General features: G+C 41.1%; 2 protein-coding genes across 2 annotated transcripts in view; one reads left to right on the top strand and one right to left on the bottom strand.

Moving 5' to 3' along the window:
- LOC129705942 (uncharacterized) overlaps positions 1 to 4,186 on the top strand; it is a 28,580-nt gene extending 24,394 nt beyond the window's left edge. The window contains exon 7 of the mRNA XM_055649872.1: positions 1,208 to 4,186. Within this exon, the coding sequence (XP_055505847.1) occupies positions 1,208 to 1,402 (195 nt within the window). The 3' untranslated portion in view covers positions 1,403 to 4,186. The remainder of the gene's footprint in view (positions 1 to 1,207) is intronic.
- The window catches only part of rps13 (ribosomal protein S13), a 319,891-nt gene that overhangs the window by 284,716 nt on the left and 17,758 nt on the right, over positions 1 to 17,417 (bottom strand). The gene's annotated exons all lie outside the window — the stretch shown is intronic.

Genomic DNA, 17,417 nt, shown 5'->3' with positions numbered 1-17,417 from the left:
TTATAATAAACTTATTTTAGGATTATTGACAGACTGCGCTAAACACAATGCCTAGTTCAACTGATCTCATCTGTCGCTACATGATCCACATCCCTCCATTCCCTGTACTTCCACGTGCCTATCTAAAAGCATCTTAAAAGCCAGTATCACCGACCCTGGCAATGTGACGCAAGCCCCCACCACACTGTGTAAAACACTTGCCCCAACACATCTCCATTTAACTTTTTCCTTCTCACCTTATAACTATGCCATCCTGTGAAAATATTTCTGACTGTCTACCGTATCTATGCTTTCATAATTGTGTATACTTCTATCATGTCCCTCCTCAACCTCTGTTATTCCAGGGAAAACAATCCAAGACTGTGCGTCCTCTCCCTCCAGCTGAAACCCTCTAATCCAGGCAACATTCTGGAAAATCTCCTCTGCACCATCTTCAAAGCCTCCACGTTTCCTGTAATGAGGCGACCATCACTGCACACAATAACTCCAAGAGCAGTCTAACCAAAGTCCTATAGAGCAGCATCATGACTCCGTGATTTAAATACAATGCCCCAAGCAATGAAGGTAATCATACCATACACCTTCTTTACCAGCCCATCCACCTGTGCTGCCATCTTCAGAGAGCTATGAACTCAGACTCCCTCTGCACATCATTGCTGTAAAGGGTCTTGCCATTAACTGTATACTCTCTCCTAACATTCAACCTCCCAAAGTGCAACACCTTGCACTTGCTCGGGTTAAACTCCATCTGCCATTTCTCTGTCCATTTCTTTAGCTGATCTATATCCCACTGTATCTTCTGACAACCTTCCTCACAGTCTACAACTTCTCCAATTTTAGACAATAGACAATAGACAATAGGTGCAGTAGTAGGCCATTCGGCCCTTCGAGCCAGCAAACTTACTCACCACCCGTTTACATTTACGTCTAGGTCATTTCTATATATCACAAACAGCACAGGTCCCAGCACAGATCCCTGCGGAACTCCACTGGTCACAAACCTCCAGCCTGAATATCCACCTTCCACCACAACCCTCTGTCTTCTACGAACAAGCCAGTTCTGAATCCATACGACCAAGTCATTGTGAATCCAGTACTTTGGCATTTAAAAAATGAAAGTTCCCCTTGGTTGACAAAGTGATGTTCGTTTAGTTACAATAACAGGTGGAATTTACAAACCATGTCATTTGTTCTCTCTTTCCCACAGAAACACCGAGTGCGAATCCCACAGACAGAAGATGCCATGAACAGGAGCCGACAGTCACTGATTTTCTTCACCCACCCAGATAACGATGCAATGATTGCCTGTTGTGATGGTTTGGACAAACACCCACCTATCTCCTGCATCCAGTACATTAAGGATAAACACCCTGATTTGGTGAATGTGTCTCTCTATCCGTAAAGTGATGGAGCAGGAAGGAGACAGCTGGAGAATCGTGAGGCTTTAGACATTATGGTGAAGTAAATAAAACTGTTTCTTACCGAACATCAATTAACATCAGACAGGGGATCACGTTTAGTGTAGGAAGGAGCTGCAGATGCTGGTTTACACCAAAGATAGACACAAAATGCTGGAGTAACTCAGCGACTCTGACAGCATCTCTGGTGAAATGGAATAGATGACGTTTCGGGTTGGAGTATGACGAAAGGTTCCGACTCGAAACGTCACCTATACTTTTTCTCCAGAGATGCCGCCTGACCTCCTGAGTTTCTCCAGCATTTTTTGCCTATCTGTGGGATCAAATTTGCTCTTAAGTATATCCACAGTATATCCACAGCCTAATAACAGCTTCTGCTTCCATTTATCTGTTTTCCCCAAAGTATCTCAGCCTTGTTTGCTGGTATTTGAAGCAAAGAATGCCGTGGACAATGATCAATAAATCATTCACTCAAGCCCACTTTAGACACAAGACTGAGCTGGTGCCTCCTGGTGAGACCTGAATTTCTCTCAGTTTGAGGCATCTCCCATTGAGTCAAGAGGTTCCTGCAACATCCCCACTGGGAGATTCCACCTCCCTGAAGCACAGCGAGAGATCGACTTTGTTAGTGATGGTGCAGTGGGAACATCGCTGACTCAGCACAGGGCGGCACAGTGGCTCAGCGCTGCCTCACGGCACCAGGGACCCGGGTTTGATCCTTGCCTTGGGTGCTGTTCTCCCCGTGACTGCGTGGGTTTCCTCTGGATGCTAGGGTATCCTCTCTCATCACAAATATGTGCAGGGTTGAAGGGTAATTGGCCTATTAACGACTTGTGAACAGCTTCCCCTCTGTTATCAGGCTACTGGATTGTCGTTCCATAAGCTAGGGCATTACCCAATTCACTTCTACAAAATTGCGGACATTGGACATTGTCTCTGGAACTGGTGCGCTACAATGCTGAGAACTAAATTCTGCACTCTTTATCTCCACCTTTGCTCTGCTCTTTGTACCTGAAGGACCATTCAAAGCTGAATCACAGAGGGGAAGAAGCTGTTCCTGAGACTAGTGGTGTGCACTTTCAAGCTTCTTTATCTTCAGCCTGACAAGAGCCAGGAGATGAAGAAATGACTGGGATGGGACAAGTCTTTGATTATGTTGACTGTATTTCCGAGGCAGCATGAAGTGTAGATGCAGTCAATGTTGAGGAGTCTAATCTGTGTGATGGACTGGGCTACATCCACAACTCTACAATTTCTTGCGATCTTGGATAAAACAATTCCCAAACCAAACTGTGATACTACCTAACAGTTTGTATCTGTGACGTTTGTAAGAGCCATTGGAGACGTGCTGCATTTACTCAGTCTCCTGTGAATGTACAGCCTTCTTGGCTGTCACTTTATTGTGGTTAATCCACGACAGATCATTGGTAATATTAATGCCAAGGAAGCTGAAGCTCTCAACTTTGGCATCATTGATGGGGGCATGTACTCCACTATGCTTCCTGAAGCCAATCATTAGTTCCTTAGTCTAGCTGACGTTGAGGGAGAGGTTGCTGTCTGTCTCGGCAAAGCTGCAAATGGTCCCGATCTCTACCTGTCCTTGTATGGGGACAGAACCTGGTTGTCACACTTGGACAGCTTGGTTGTCACACTTGGCAGGTCCTCACCAAGCACATGGGAAGCAATGTCCCTGTTGTGCTCTATTCCTGAGGCCCAACTCCAAGGAAGAATAGCCTGCAGTGGCAGGCAGCTGGTAGTTCAGGCAGCTCACCTGTATAGATATGAACCATAGAATCTAATGAGGAATCAAGTGGTGAGTGGAGATGGAAATGAGAGGGGAGGGTGAGGGAACGAAATCCAGCAAACAAGATTAGTGAGCAAAACTCCAGGTGTTGCAGTAACTCAGCGGGCCAGGCAGCATCTGAGGAGAACATGATCCATTCTACAGTTTTCTTGATCTTCATCTCTTTTGATCTCTTACACTTCCTTATCTCTGTAACTCACTCTCCCCGATGCTCAGCTTGAAGAAGGGTCTCGATCTGAATCTTCATCTATTCCTTCTATCCAGAGATGCTGCCTGCCCTGATTTTGTGTATATCTGATCTGTTTGGAGAGCATGTAATACAAAACTATTCACTATACTTTGGTACAGGTGTCAATAATAAACATAATAGTAAACCTATATGCAAGTCCACCACCGATTTTTAAGCAACTGGTGGTCCGGCACCTCCTTTAATTTGGATAAACTTACGAGAACACACCTAAACCCCCCACCCACCCCAGAAGTTCCCCAGATGATGCGGGTGTTCTCGACCTCATCGGGACTTCCATGCCGATTGGTGGGTCGAATTTACCCTCTGTGGCCAGAGCTCTGGAACTCCGGCCTGTTCCCATAGCTGGCATCTGAGGCCGACGCCTGCCCCGCTGCCTGTTCCTACTGCTGCCTGTTGTTTTGGCAAAACGGACAATTTGGCAAGGCTGTGGACCCCAACAAAGTAGTCATACAATTCAGAACAAAACTATAAATAGCTGAACCAGAAAATAACACTGATCTCAGATCACTGGGTTAATTTGTTTTGGGATTAATTGTGAGATATATTTGAATACATTTATTATTTGAGCCATTGCAGTATAGAATAAAACCAATTTGTGATAGGAACAATACATAATTAATACTGCAGGAATATATCGAGGGTACCAATAAAATTATTTTATAAAATTATGTTAATGAAATAAAAGTACGGTTGTTAGATTGATTCAAAATGTTTTGTTCTAAATTTGTGCAATTCAGATGTTGGTGAAATATAATTTTAGTTGAAATGTTGGACGATTTGGCCATTCACTTTGTCTCGCCGCCATCTTGCAACTGCCAAAATCACAAAATGAGCGCCAATTTTAAATTTAAACACAGTTCTGGTCCAAAAATGACGGCCGCAGGTGGCGGCGTTCTCTCGGAAATCGCAGCACAGATCGCCAAAACCGGTCAAGAACAGAGTTTTAGTAATATAGATAGTTGATCCATCCTGTCTATTTTGCAGGCATGACCCAATCGAGTATTGACTACAACCAGGCAGCAATCTCACTCCTAGATTTAAGCTAATTGGGGATTCCTCCTGATTGCCCTATTCTATCAAGGTAAACTCTATCAGGAAGGGTTTCAAATGATAGCCTCCTACGGGTCTTTGCAAATATTTATTTTGGGCTTATTACGAGGACTGACTGTGGTCACATTACCCTAGCACATAATTCAGTCTAGTTGGGTGGGTGTGTGTTCCTGGCCCTGCCCCCACACACGCAATATCTATCTGCTACTGCTACATCTGCTGTTAGAATAGTCCTGCAATCTGGTAGTGAAATAGGGCTGTTAGACCTAGGCATATTTTGGGCTAACTGACTCGGGTCGTTTTGATTACATGTCTATATTGTGCTACAGCTACCTGGGAAATTTCCTACTGGGTGTGTGCCATTCACCGCAAGGTAGCACTCATACTGTTTTGCAGTTGTAATTTCTATCCCTAATGGTAGTTCGGGATAGGGTTCTCTAACTCGTGTGAAATTCCATAATGTGCATTGGTCTGCTGGAACCATCCCTTGTGTTGATCTTGCTGTGTTTAAACACTACACTGGACATTGAGAGATGTTTGACCACTGTGTTATACTTTGGAAGAATTTTGAACAATATGTATAGTTATGAGGATCCACTACAGCCAGTGTCTTTCCTGTGGCCTTAGCGCATATTATGCATTATGGTATTCTCAAAATCTGTGCCGTGTATTGTGCCCACTTATACCAATCATTAGTGGCAGCTCTGGACCATTCGGCCGAGCTATTGCCGTTCTCTGCCCCAAGGTCTCTACAGCCTCGCACCTGTTCCCCTAACCCTGGTGAGGTAGCAAAGTTATCAGGCCATATCTGCCATGTTAATGGTTTCCAGGTCTGAGTGGGGAGGGACAGTATTGGCTTCCCCCAGCCCACCCCTACCCATACTATCAGGAGGAGGACAATCGTTCGCGACCTCATTTACAACAGCTTCAGTGTCACTAGTGTCTCTAAAAACCTCACTTACTATCTGGTTAAAGCTCTGCTCTCCCCTTACGTCTTCGTCCTCCTGTTCACTTACCTCAGGGTTATTATCCAGCCATACCTGTGGGACAGCCCTCATGCAATGATTGAGTTGGTACCATGTGGATCGACCTTCTACCTGAACAGCGGTGGGCGAGACGTTCACCACCATGAACGGTCCTTTCCTTCTTTGCTCATTCCAATTCCTTCGGAAGGCTCGTACACAAATCTTGTCGCCGGGTTTAATTGGTCCTTCCTCCTGGTCCACCTCCGGCTCCTTTTGCTTTTAGACTTGTGTATCATAGTTAACTGTTGCTTATACTGCTGAAGTTCTACCTCATGCGCTTCTGAAATAAGAATGGTCAGCAATGGTGTGGGTGCTACCAACATTCCTTCAGTAGTCCACATACCCTCCATGTTCTGCTTAGCTCCCCTTTGTCTCCACCTGGTTTGCTCTGCTAAGGTTGCCTTACCTTGCATTTCAATTATGTCCTCCTCTGTGGGTTCCAGATCCCACAAGCTTACCTGTGGTGCAATAACGGCTGATCGGCCTCCAGACGCTGTTCTGGCTGTTCATCCACAGCATGGTTTCCCTTTGTGATAATGTCATTTCCCTTCTTATGTGCCTGGCACTTAACGTCAGCTAGTGCCCTAGGATTCATCATTGTCCTTATCAGGTCTGAAAATTGCTGATAATGTTGTATGTGGTCTCCGTTGCTTTTCTTAAAGCCTCCTTGTTTCCATACTGCCCCAAACAAGTGACAGACCCCGTGTGCATATGCTGAGTCTGAATAAACATCAACTTTCTCACATTCCATCATTTCACATGCGGTCATTAAAGCCTTAATTTCTGCCAACTGAGCTGAGCAAGGTTGCGGGCAAGCTTCCAATTTAATTATCTTAAACCGTGATTGGTCCTGTTGCACCACGGCAAACCCTGCAGGATTGCCATTATGATCCCTATAACAAGAACTATCCACAAACAAGACCTTTTTGTCCTCATCGTTCAATGGCTCTGACTGGAAATCTGCTCTCAACTTAAAAAATACCATTGTTTTTCCTACACAATCATGGGGCTCTCCCTCATGAGCAAGCGGGACATAATCATCCATATTACTTGTGATACACATTTGTATGATAATATCTGGAAATGTCAACAACATCTGAAACACTGTTATCCTGGCCGGTGTCAACACAAATGTTCCCTTCTCCAACAGTCCTGCTACCTTATGGTGTGTGCATATGATCACGGGATAGCCCATGGTCACAGACGATGCTTTTTCATATGTATAGTACAATGCGGCCAATCCCTGATAGCAGGGTGGGTATCCCTGAGCTACCTCATCTACTGTATTTTGTACTGTAATATGCTTGCAGTATAGGCTGCTTTCGCTTTACCTATGCCCGTTCCAATCCTGTGCCTCAGTACTGCTGCAGTGTATAGCCTTCCTTTACGATTCTTCACCTTTCTTTTACCTGTATGTCCTTCCCATTCCAATTCTTCTTGGAGTGCCTTATTTCTCATTCTAAATCTCTATTTCATGCTTTTCCTCAGATTTATTCACTAGCCCCTTCCTTTTAACGCATTCTATCTTATTTCACTAAGGGACACTTTCTTTTAGGGAAATCTCTCTCAAGCTAATAAGTCCTCAGTCCTTTATTTCAGGGATTTCCCTCAATAGGATGCCTCAAAATCCCTTGGTTCCCATATTCATCACCTGGTATACTTTCTGCAAGGGACACTCATTGCCTTCGCTCAAGCTTGGAAGTACGTCTAAGTTTCTGGCTTTCATCCTTTTCTCTCTTCATCTTTTCGTGTTTCTGCAACTTATCTTGGGACCTCTTTTTCGTTGTTTCCAACTTATCTTTTTTTTTTTTTTTTGTTTTTGTTTATTTTATTAGAAGTTAATACAGCACAAAACAGTACAGTGGCACCTAAAATTAGGTGCCAACTATGTAATACCGTAATCCATTCTATGTACAACCTCTAGTTTTATGTTATAAGAAGGAAGTAAGCAGAACAAGAAAAAGAAAACAATAGAAAGGGGAAAAAGTGGAAAAATAGATGGTAGAGAGTAGAAAAAAGTGAAGTGTGTATATAAAAAATAAAAAAAAGGAAGAGAGAAAGTGGAAAGTAGAAATAGAAGAGAAGGCCCCTTAAAAGAGAATTTTTCAAATCTGTATTCGGAGATGTAACTCTATCCGCGTCATGAACTGAAATCAGCAATCCTTACGGCACCGCTGCATCACATGATTCCAAAAAGTCGATGAAAGGAGACCAACTCTTTAAGAATTGGTCATATTTATCTATTAGTCGGAGTCTCATTTCTTCAAGGCGTGCTATGTCCATCATATTCCTAATCCACATTTTAACAGTTGGTGTGGTTGTATTTTTCCAAAATTTAAGTATCAATTTCTTTCCAATTATTAACCCATAATTAAAAAAAACATTTTGATCTTTATTTAAATTGGTATCTTCTCCTATTATTCCAAATATAATCCATTCCGTTTTGGGTTCTATTCTTGACTTGAAAATCTTTGTAAATATATCAAATATATCACTCCAAAATTTATTCAACTTTGTACATCCAACAATTGAGTGTGTTATATTAGCGTTTTGAAACAAACATTTATCGCATCTGGGAGAGACGTTTGGATAAAATTTATTCAACCTCGTTTTTGAATAATATAGTCTATGTAATAATTTGAATTGAATTAAATTATGACTTGCATTAATAGAACAGTTATGTGTATTCATCAAATACTTTTCCCATCTATCCTTCGAGATCTTTATCGTTAGCTCTTGTTCCCAATCTTCCCTTAATGCTTCTGTTGAGGGTGATTCTCTATTTAATATATTATTATAAAAGTATGATATTAATTTTTGTGAATCAGCCTTAATATTCATTGCTTCTTCTAAAGGATCTAAAAATATAGTTTGAAATCTATGTGTATATTTCTTCATAAAGTCACATACCTGTATATATTTAAAATATTGATTATCCTTCAATTTAAATTTTAATTTTAATTGTTGAAATGATAACAGTTTGCCCACTTCATACATGTCCCCTACTTTCCTAATCCCCAGTCTATCCCATTGTTGATATGTGTTGTCGATGAGAGAAGGTTTGAATGCGGGGTTGTTCAATAGTGGGGTTAGTACTGATAAATTATTTAATTTCAAGGATACTTTTATTTGTTTCCAAATTCTTATTATATTGTGAATAATTGGGTTCTTCTTATATATTATACTATTCAATTTTATCGGTGAGAGCAGGATCGTTCCTATATCGTGCGGATAGCACTCCTCTTTCTCCATTCTTATCCACTCCAACTGCTGAGTGGAACTATCCAGCCAGTATATTATGTTCTTAATATGCACTGCCCAGTAGTAATATATAAAGTTAGGTAATGATAAACCCCCAACTTCTTTAGATTTGCATAAATGCTTTCGTTGAATTCTATGTGTTCTGTAGTCCTATATAAAATTAGCGATAGTGGAATCTAATTTTTTGAAAAAATATTTTGGAATATATATTGGGATCGCTTGAAACAAATATATTAATTGTGGTAAGAAAGTCATTTTTATAGCGTTAATTCTACCTATCAATGAGAGTGGAAGCGTTTTCCAAAATTTAATCGTATCATTCAGTTTATTTAATAGTGGTATAAAATTGGCACTAAATAATGATTTGTGTCTTCTCGTAATTTGAATACCCAGGTACTTGAATTTTTCTGTTGCAATTTTGAAGGGGAATTTTAGTAAGTGTCTCGAATCCTGTGGTTTTAAAGACATAATTTCGCTTTTATTCCAATTTATTCTATATCCTGAAAAAGAGCCAAATTCCTCAATTAGTGTTAATAAGGTGGGTATACTCGTTTGTGTATTAGTAATATATAAAAGGATATCATCAGCGTATAATGAAATTTTATTCTTTGAGTCCTTGCTGTTATATCCGTGAATATTCGGGTGATTTCTAATCTTTTCGGCCAGCGGTTCTATCATAAGGGCAAATAGCAATGGTGATAAGGCACACCCTTGCCTATTACCCCTTGATAAGTAAAATTTTGGAGATAGCGTATTGTTAGTTAATATTCTTGCCGTAGGTCTATCATAAAGTAGTTTAATCCATCTAATAAAATTCTCTCCCATATTAAATTTTTGGAGTACCTTGTATAAATACTGCCATTCTACTTGATCAAATGCCTTCTCTGCATCCAACGTGACCACTGAGATATCTTCATTGTCCTTCTTATGAGAGTACATTATATTAAAAAGCCTTCTCAAATTATTAAATGATTGTCTTTTGGGTATAAATCCCGTTTGATCCGTATTTATTAAATTGTTAATATAATTATTTAGCCTTCTAGCTAGAATCTTTGCTAAAATTTTCTGATCCGTATTTTGAAGTGATATAGCTCTATAAGAACCAGGCTCATCTAAATCTTTATCTTTTTTTGGTATAAGCGTTATTGTTGCTTCTGCTAGGGTTTCTGGTAGTTTATTTTCAGTATAAGCCTGCGTGTATAAATTAAATAATCTTGCTACAATTGACTCCTGAAATCTTTTATAAAATTCATTACTAAAGCCATCTGGTCCTGGGGTCTTCCCATTTTTCAATGAGTTTATTATTTGTTTTATTTCTTCACTAGTAATCCGTGCTCCTAATTGCTCTTGTTCTAAACTATCCAATTTTGGGAGCTTGCAATTATCTAAAAAATTTGTAATTTTACTTACATCTGTCTTTATTTTGGATGTGTATAAATTATGATAAAGTTGGGCAAACCTCTTATTAATATCCTTAGGCAATGTTAGAAACTCACCATTGTCCGATTTAATTTTTGTTATCGTTTTTTCCTTTTCTCGTTGCTTCAGTTGCCTCGCAAGCAGTTTATGTGGCTTATCCCCAAATTCGAAGTGTGCTTGTTTTGTAATTTGGAATAATCTTATTACTCTAGCCGATAATATTCTATTGACTTTATATTTCAGTAAAGTTATCTTATTATGTTTATTTATGGTTGGGTCAGTTGCATTGTCCAGTTCTAGTAATTTTATCTTCTGTTCTATCCGCTGAAGTTCTCTTTTATTTTCCTTATTTTGAAAACTTTGGTAAGAGATTATGACACCGCGAATATATGCCTTGAAGGTTTCCCACAATAGCGGTGCAGAAATACCCGGTGTGTCATTTATTTCGAAAAAAAGTTTTGTTTGTTCTTTTATATACTCATAACCCTGCGGGTTATTTAATATGTGTGCATTGAACCTCCAAAAAAGCTTTATACTCGGCATTCCCTCAATTTTAAGTATAAAAGTCAATGGTGAGTGATCAGAAATAATACTATTATGATATGATGGTTTATTCGTATACGGGATCAATTTTGTGTCCAGTAAGAAATAGTCAATTCGCGAATAAGTTTTGTGAACTGATGAATAAAATGAGTATTCCCTACCACTTGGATTTGCTATTCTCCAAACATCAGCTATGTTATTATTTTTTATATAAGTATTTAAAAATTCACAGGTCTTGGTTTTAACAAGACGCTTCCCTAGCTTTATTGATTTATCTAAATATGGATCTATAACACAATTGAAATCTCCCCCCATTATTATATTTTGAAAATTATGCTCTGCGATTAAATCTATTATTTTCCTAAAAAATTGTGGGTTATCAAAATTAGGCGCGTAAATATTTATCATAGTTAATGGTGTATTGTAAATTTCTCCTGTGACTATAACATATCTTCCCTCTTTATCAGATATGGAATTCTTTAATTTAAAAGGTATGCCCTTCCGAATTATAATGGCCGTGCCTCTTGCTTTAGAGGTGAATGAGGAGTAATAGGTTTGACCTATCCAATTTGCCCTTAATCTGATCTGAGTTTGTTGTTTCAAATGTGTCTCTTGTAGGAACGCAATATCCATATTTAATGATTTTAATTGTGCCAGAATTTTACCTCTTTTAATTGGCTCATTGGACCTATAATTCTTAATTAACAGTTCCATCTCGTCACACATATTTATGTCAAAAGTGTCTTTCTTGGGCCACTTCGTCAGCAATTTTTCCATTATTTTTTCCCCATTTCTCAGAGTGCTATATACTGTCCTCTTTAGATACAGGGAACATTTTACTTTACTTTACTAGCCAGATCAACTTGCTACAAAGGACCTCAGTGTCCCCGGAGCTTCTTCAGGGGGTCAGTCTCAAAGGGTCTGTCTAGTGCACTTTTTTCTCCCTATCTGATCCCGGTGAACTTGCGGCCACTTACTCAGTCGTTTGTTAATGGTCCCAGCGAAATCCCAGCTGGCTTGCCAAATGATAATGTTTGCATCTTAAAAAAACAGACAAATTACAACAAATTAAAGTAAACCATACAAGCTTTTACTTTTTACGTCAAACAGGAGTGGCCTGAGATGTTACAGTCCAGAATAATCCAGTGATACTTCTGGTGCCCCAAAAATACCACTTTAATTAACAAAAATCCTTGGGTTTTTATACAAAAATAGTCACATATGCAGAATATCAGGGGCATTAGGTTATGTCCCAGAATGCAACAGTCCAGTCCTAACATGTTGTTTTTCTATTCCAGCTAGTGGCTATCCCTTTGTCAGTTCGTTCTCTTTTTGGGCCTCTCTTATCTGATTGAACTTTTTCAACCAGAAAGCTTGTCTGAAAAAGCCATAAAATCTGGTCATGTGTTCCAGCTAGTAATGCAATAGCAATTAAATTATTTTCAATTGTTCCGATCCATCTCCCCCAATATTCACAATTTCAAAATTCCTAGTATAAATATATACTAATAACAATTTTCCAAATTAACACTTTTTACAATTATATTAGCTTATCAAATCTCATCTATTACATGGCGAGTGTGGCATCCAAATCTCCTTTCGAACTCAATTCAAAAGATAAGAAATAGGAAGAAAACAAACTTAAAACATCTTTAAGACAAAGCAACCTACATTTTTTCATCTCTCCTCTGTTGAAAGTTAAGAGAAAATAAAGAATGAACAGTTAATTTTCATAGATTGCTAACACATTTGCAAAGAACAAAGGAATTGAAAATAGCTGCGTGGCTCTGCCCCCAAACAATTGCAGTTTCTTAAAGAGACACACACTACCTCTTAAAACACATGAGGCTCTACAAAGATTTATCACATAATAGAGCAAGCTCATTCAATGATATCCTATTTCATCTGAAGTGTAGGATTAAATCAGCATACATCCAAAACCAGTTCCACAAACAAGTAACAGTCTTCTCACTCTCACTTCAAAGAAAGCATGCAACTCTTAATACTTTGATACACCCAATATGTTCATACATTGTTCATCAATTCAACACATAATGAAGAACAGTAACGATCCAAAACACACATTTAGACATTCCTATATCCCTGTTGACCCTCTATCTCCCTCTTAGACACTGTTCATAGATTCAAAGTGTAAGCTACATTCCACACATTCCACATTCTCTTTCCTCCTTTTCAACATACACAAAGTTTATCTGAGAGAGTTGCTGCTGGAGGCCCGTCAAAGCGTCACGGCACAGCCCTCTCATTTTCATAGTTATTTTTCCATATACAAAGGCGACCCTTTGTAATTTCTAAACCTTCCCTTGTCTGACAAGACTGTTCTGTCTACTGGAATCTTTGGTTCTGTGGGGACAAGTATAAAACATTTGCAAGCTGTCTTTCAGGCAGTATTGTCAGCTAGGGCATTCCCCTGCAAGACTGCTTTGTCGGGCCACTCATACAGGCATCGCACTTAATAATGGCCAGGTGGATTGGGAGGACTGAGGCTGCAGTGTGGCTACCATTGCCTTTAAGTTGTGAAAGCGTTGTCTTTAAGTTGTGAATGTCTTCTTGTTGGAATGAGAGAGTTATAATGGGACGGATTACTCTGCTAGGAATGGGCGGGTATAATTCACAGTGGGATGGTCCAATTCCCTGTCAGGCTGGATCCTGGGTGCTGTGATTGGACATTAATCCAGATTGGGGTTAGTCTCTTTACCTCCCCCCTCAACTCCATTCAAGGACCCAAGCAGTCGTTCCAGGTGCGACAGAGGTTTACCTGCATCTCCTCCAACCTCATCTATCGCATCCGCTGCTCTAGATGTCAGCAGATCTATATCGGTGAGACCAAGCGGAGGTTGGGCATTCGTTTCGCCGAACACCTCCGCTCGGTCCGCAATAACCAAGCTGACCTCCTGGTGGCTCAGCACTTCAACTCCCCCCCTCCCACTCCATCTCCGACCTCTCTGTCCTGGGTCTCCTCCATCACCACAGTGGGCAACACCGGAAATTGGAGGAACAGCACCTCATATTCCGCTTGGGGAGTCTGCATCCTGGGGGCATGAACATCGAATTCTCCCAATTTGTTAGACCTTGCTGTCTCCTCCCCTTCCTCAGTCCCCCTGCTGTCTCCTCCCATCCCCCAGCCTTCGGTCTCCTCCTCCTTTTTCCTTTCTTGTGTTCGCCCCCCTCCACCCCTGATCAGTCTGAAGAAGGGTTTTGGCCTGAAACATTGCCTATTTCCTTCGCTCCATAGATGCTGCTGCACCCATTGAGTTTCTCCAGCTTTTTTGTGTACCTTGGGATTAGCCAGACTCCCTGTCATTCAGGGTCTTGCCACACCCCACACCCATCAATGTCCACAAACAAAGATACACACTCTCCTCTATGTCTCTCTGCAGCAGAAGTGAGCTCGCTGCTCTGTGCCAAAAGTTATTCATAGTTCGAAGGCAAGCTTGTTTTAAACAAAAGTACAGGTTGTTGGCTGGGGTTTAAAGGAGTAAGTAAGTAAGTAAGTAAGAAGTAAGTAAGTAAGTAAGTAAGTAAGTAAGTAAGTAAGTAAGTAAGTAAGTAAGTAAGTAAGTAAGTAAGTAAGTAAGTAAGTAAGTAAGTAAGTAAGTAAGTAAGTAAGTAAGTAAGTAAGTAAGTAAGTAAGTAAGTAAGTAAGTAAGTAAGTAAGTAAGTAAGTAAGTAAGTAAGTAAGTTTGTTTATTGGCCATGTATTCACATACAAGGAATTAGCCTTGGAGCTCTGCCCACAAGTAACAACATTACATACAGTGCCAGTTATGAATTACTCTGAAAACACTATACATTAATAATAATAAAACATTAATGATAAAGCACCATTGTTCAAGCATGTGAACCAACACAATACCAGATCAAAGGGAGGCTACAGGTCTTTGGCTGTTGAGTAGAGCAACTGCTCGTGAATAAAAATAGTTTTTATGTCTGGCTGTGGCAGCTTTGACAGTCCGGAGTTGCATTCCAGAGGGAAGTGATTCAAAAAGTTAGGCGCCAATGACTACACAGCTTAGTGAGGACATCCAGATGGTTGCCATAACAGGGAACACCAGGAGAATGGCATTAAGAAGGCATTAGGATCAGTCCAGAGCAAGACAGCCCCCTTTCAAATCCTCCACTGGGGAAGTAATCACAGAAGAATGGCAGCAGATGGAGAGATGGGTGGAACACTACTCCGACCTCTACTTCAGATTCAGATTCAGATTCAGATTCAGATTCAATTTTAATTGTCATTGTCAGTGTACAGTACAGAGACAACGAAATGCATTTAGCATCTCCCTTGAAGAGCGACATAGCAAACGATTTGAATTAAAAAAATTAATAATAATAAGTGACCGGGGGGGGGGGGGGTGATTGGCAGACAGCGCTTGCTTTGGACAGACTCAATGGAGGGGAGTGTGGAACCGGTGATGCGTTGGGCAATTTTCACCACCCTCTGCAATGCCTTCCGGTCAGAGACAGAGCAGTTGCCATACCATACTGTGATGCAGTTGGTAAGGATGCTCTCGATGGTGCAGCGGTAGAAGTTCACCAGGATCTGAGGAGACAGATGGACCTTCTTCAGTCTCGTCAGGAAGAAGAGACGCTGATGAGCCTTCTTGATCAGGGTAGAGGTATTGTGGGTCCAAGAGAGGTCATCGGAGATGTTGACTCCCAGGAACCTGAAGCTAGAAACACGTTCCACCTCCGTCCCGTTAATGTGGATGGGGGTGTGCGTGCCGCCTCTGGACTTCCTGAAGTCTACAATGAGCTCCTTGGTCTTCTTGGAGTTAAGGGCCAGGTTGTTGTCAGCGCACCATGCTGCTAAGTGCTGGACCTCCTCCCTGTAGGCCAGCTCATCGTTGTTGCTGATGAGGCCAATCACCGTTGTATCATCTGCATACTTGATGATGGTGTTAGTACCATGTACAGGTGTGCAGTCATAGGTGAAGAGGGAGTAGAGGAGGGGGCTCAGCACACAGCCCTGAGGAACGCCAGTGTTCAGGGTGAGGGTTGAAGAGGTGTGCTTGTCTAACCTCACAGACTGGGGTCTGTTGGTTAGAAAGTCCAGTATCCAGTTGCAGAGGGAAGGGTCGATGCCCAGGTTACCGAGTTTGGTGATCAGTTTTGATGGAATAATGGTGTTGAATGCTGAGCTGTAATCGATGAACAGCAGTCTTACATAAGTGTCTCTGTTGTCGAGGTGGGAGAGGGCGGAGTGAAGTGCCGTTGAGATGGCATCCTCCGTACTCCTGTTCTTGCGGTAGGCAAACTGATAGGGATCCACTGTGGGGGGTAGGCAGCTTTTGAGGTGTGCCAGGACCAGCCTCTCGAAGCACTTGGTGATGATGGGGTAAGTGCAACTTGAGAGAGAACGCTGTGTCCTCCTCAACTCCCTCCTCAACATTGTCAGCAAGGCCTTTGCTCGAGTCACCTTGATCCTGGGATCCTGATTCCTGGGATGTCAGGACTGTCTTATGAAGAAAGACTGGATAGACTTGGTTTATACTCTCTAGAATTTAGGAGATTAAGAGGGGATCTTATAGAAACTTACAAAATTCTTAAGGGGTTGGACAGGCTAGATGCAGGAAGATTGTTCCCGATGTTAGGGAAGTCCAGGACAAGGGGTCACAGCTTAAGGATAAGGGGGAAATCCTTTAAAACCGAGATGTGAAGAATTTTTTTTTTTTTTTTTTTTTCGGTGGCAGCAGTAGCAAATCTTCTAGCTCCGTTGAAAAAATCGCGATTTTTCGTGTTAAAATCGGGTCTGGAGGTCGGGACCGATTTTAAAGACTTACCGGAGTTTCATGTCGTGGTGCTGATGACGTCATCAGTAAGCGCCGTGGATTTAACGGAGGGAAAATCATTTTAAATGAAAAACACATCTCCAGGTCAGAGCCCACAGAGGAAAGTGACAAAACACCTGCTGAAGACTCAGGAACATCAAGAAACTGCAAAACTGACCTCTGGAGTGGATTCTGGAATGACTACACGATCTAAGACTGAGTTGATCACAAAAGAGAAAACTGAACTCGGTAAGAGATTTGAAAAATGATGTGAAAGCTGGAAACTTAAATTTGATGGAAAACATACAATCCATTAATGCTGGTAATGAAAAAAATACTTGCGGGCATTGGTGCTCTGCAAAAAAAAGTTGATGATGTGCAAGAAGAGCTAACGGGGAAAATTAATAAGGTGGCAGAAGAGTCCACAAAGATGTTTGAGGCTGTGCATGAAACTATTTCCGCAAATGCAATTGCAGTGAAAGATTTGGAAGCTGTTGTGGAAGAGATGGCTGGAGATATGGAGGCAATGAAGTTAGAACTAGACAGCCTCAAGAGCCAATTTACAAAAATATCTGATAAATGTGTTGACCTAGAAGCTCGCTCAAGACGTCAAAATATACGAATACGTGGAGTGAAAGAGGGAGCTGAGGGGGACAATGCTCGTGAGTTCACTGCCAATTTAATCAAACATGTACTCAATCTACCTGAGGCACCTGTAATTGAAGAAGCACATCGACTACCTAGATTTAAATCAAGATTTCAAGGAGAACAAGCCTACCCACGACAGATCATAGTCAAACTTCGGGATATTCCATCAGTGGAAGCGCTGATGAAAAAAATTAAACACGGAGAGAAGAT

The sequence above is a fragment of the Leucoraja erinacea genome, chromosome 18 (assembly GCF_028641065.1).
Source record: "Leucoraja erinacea ecotype New England chromosome 18, Leri_hhj_1, whole genome shotgun sequence".
NCBI classification, from domain to species: domain Eukaryota; kingdom Metazoa; phylum Chordata; class Chondrichthyes; order Rajiformes; family Rajidae; genus Leucoraja; species Leucoraja erinaceus.
This window is presented reverse-complemented; position numbering and strand designations above follow the sequence as displayed.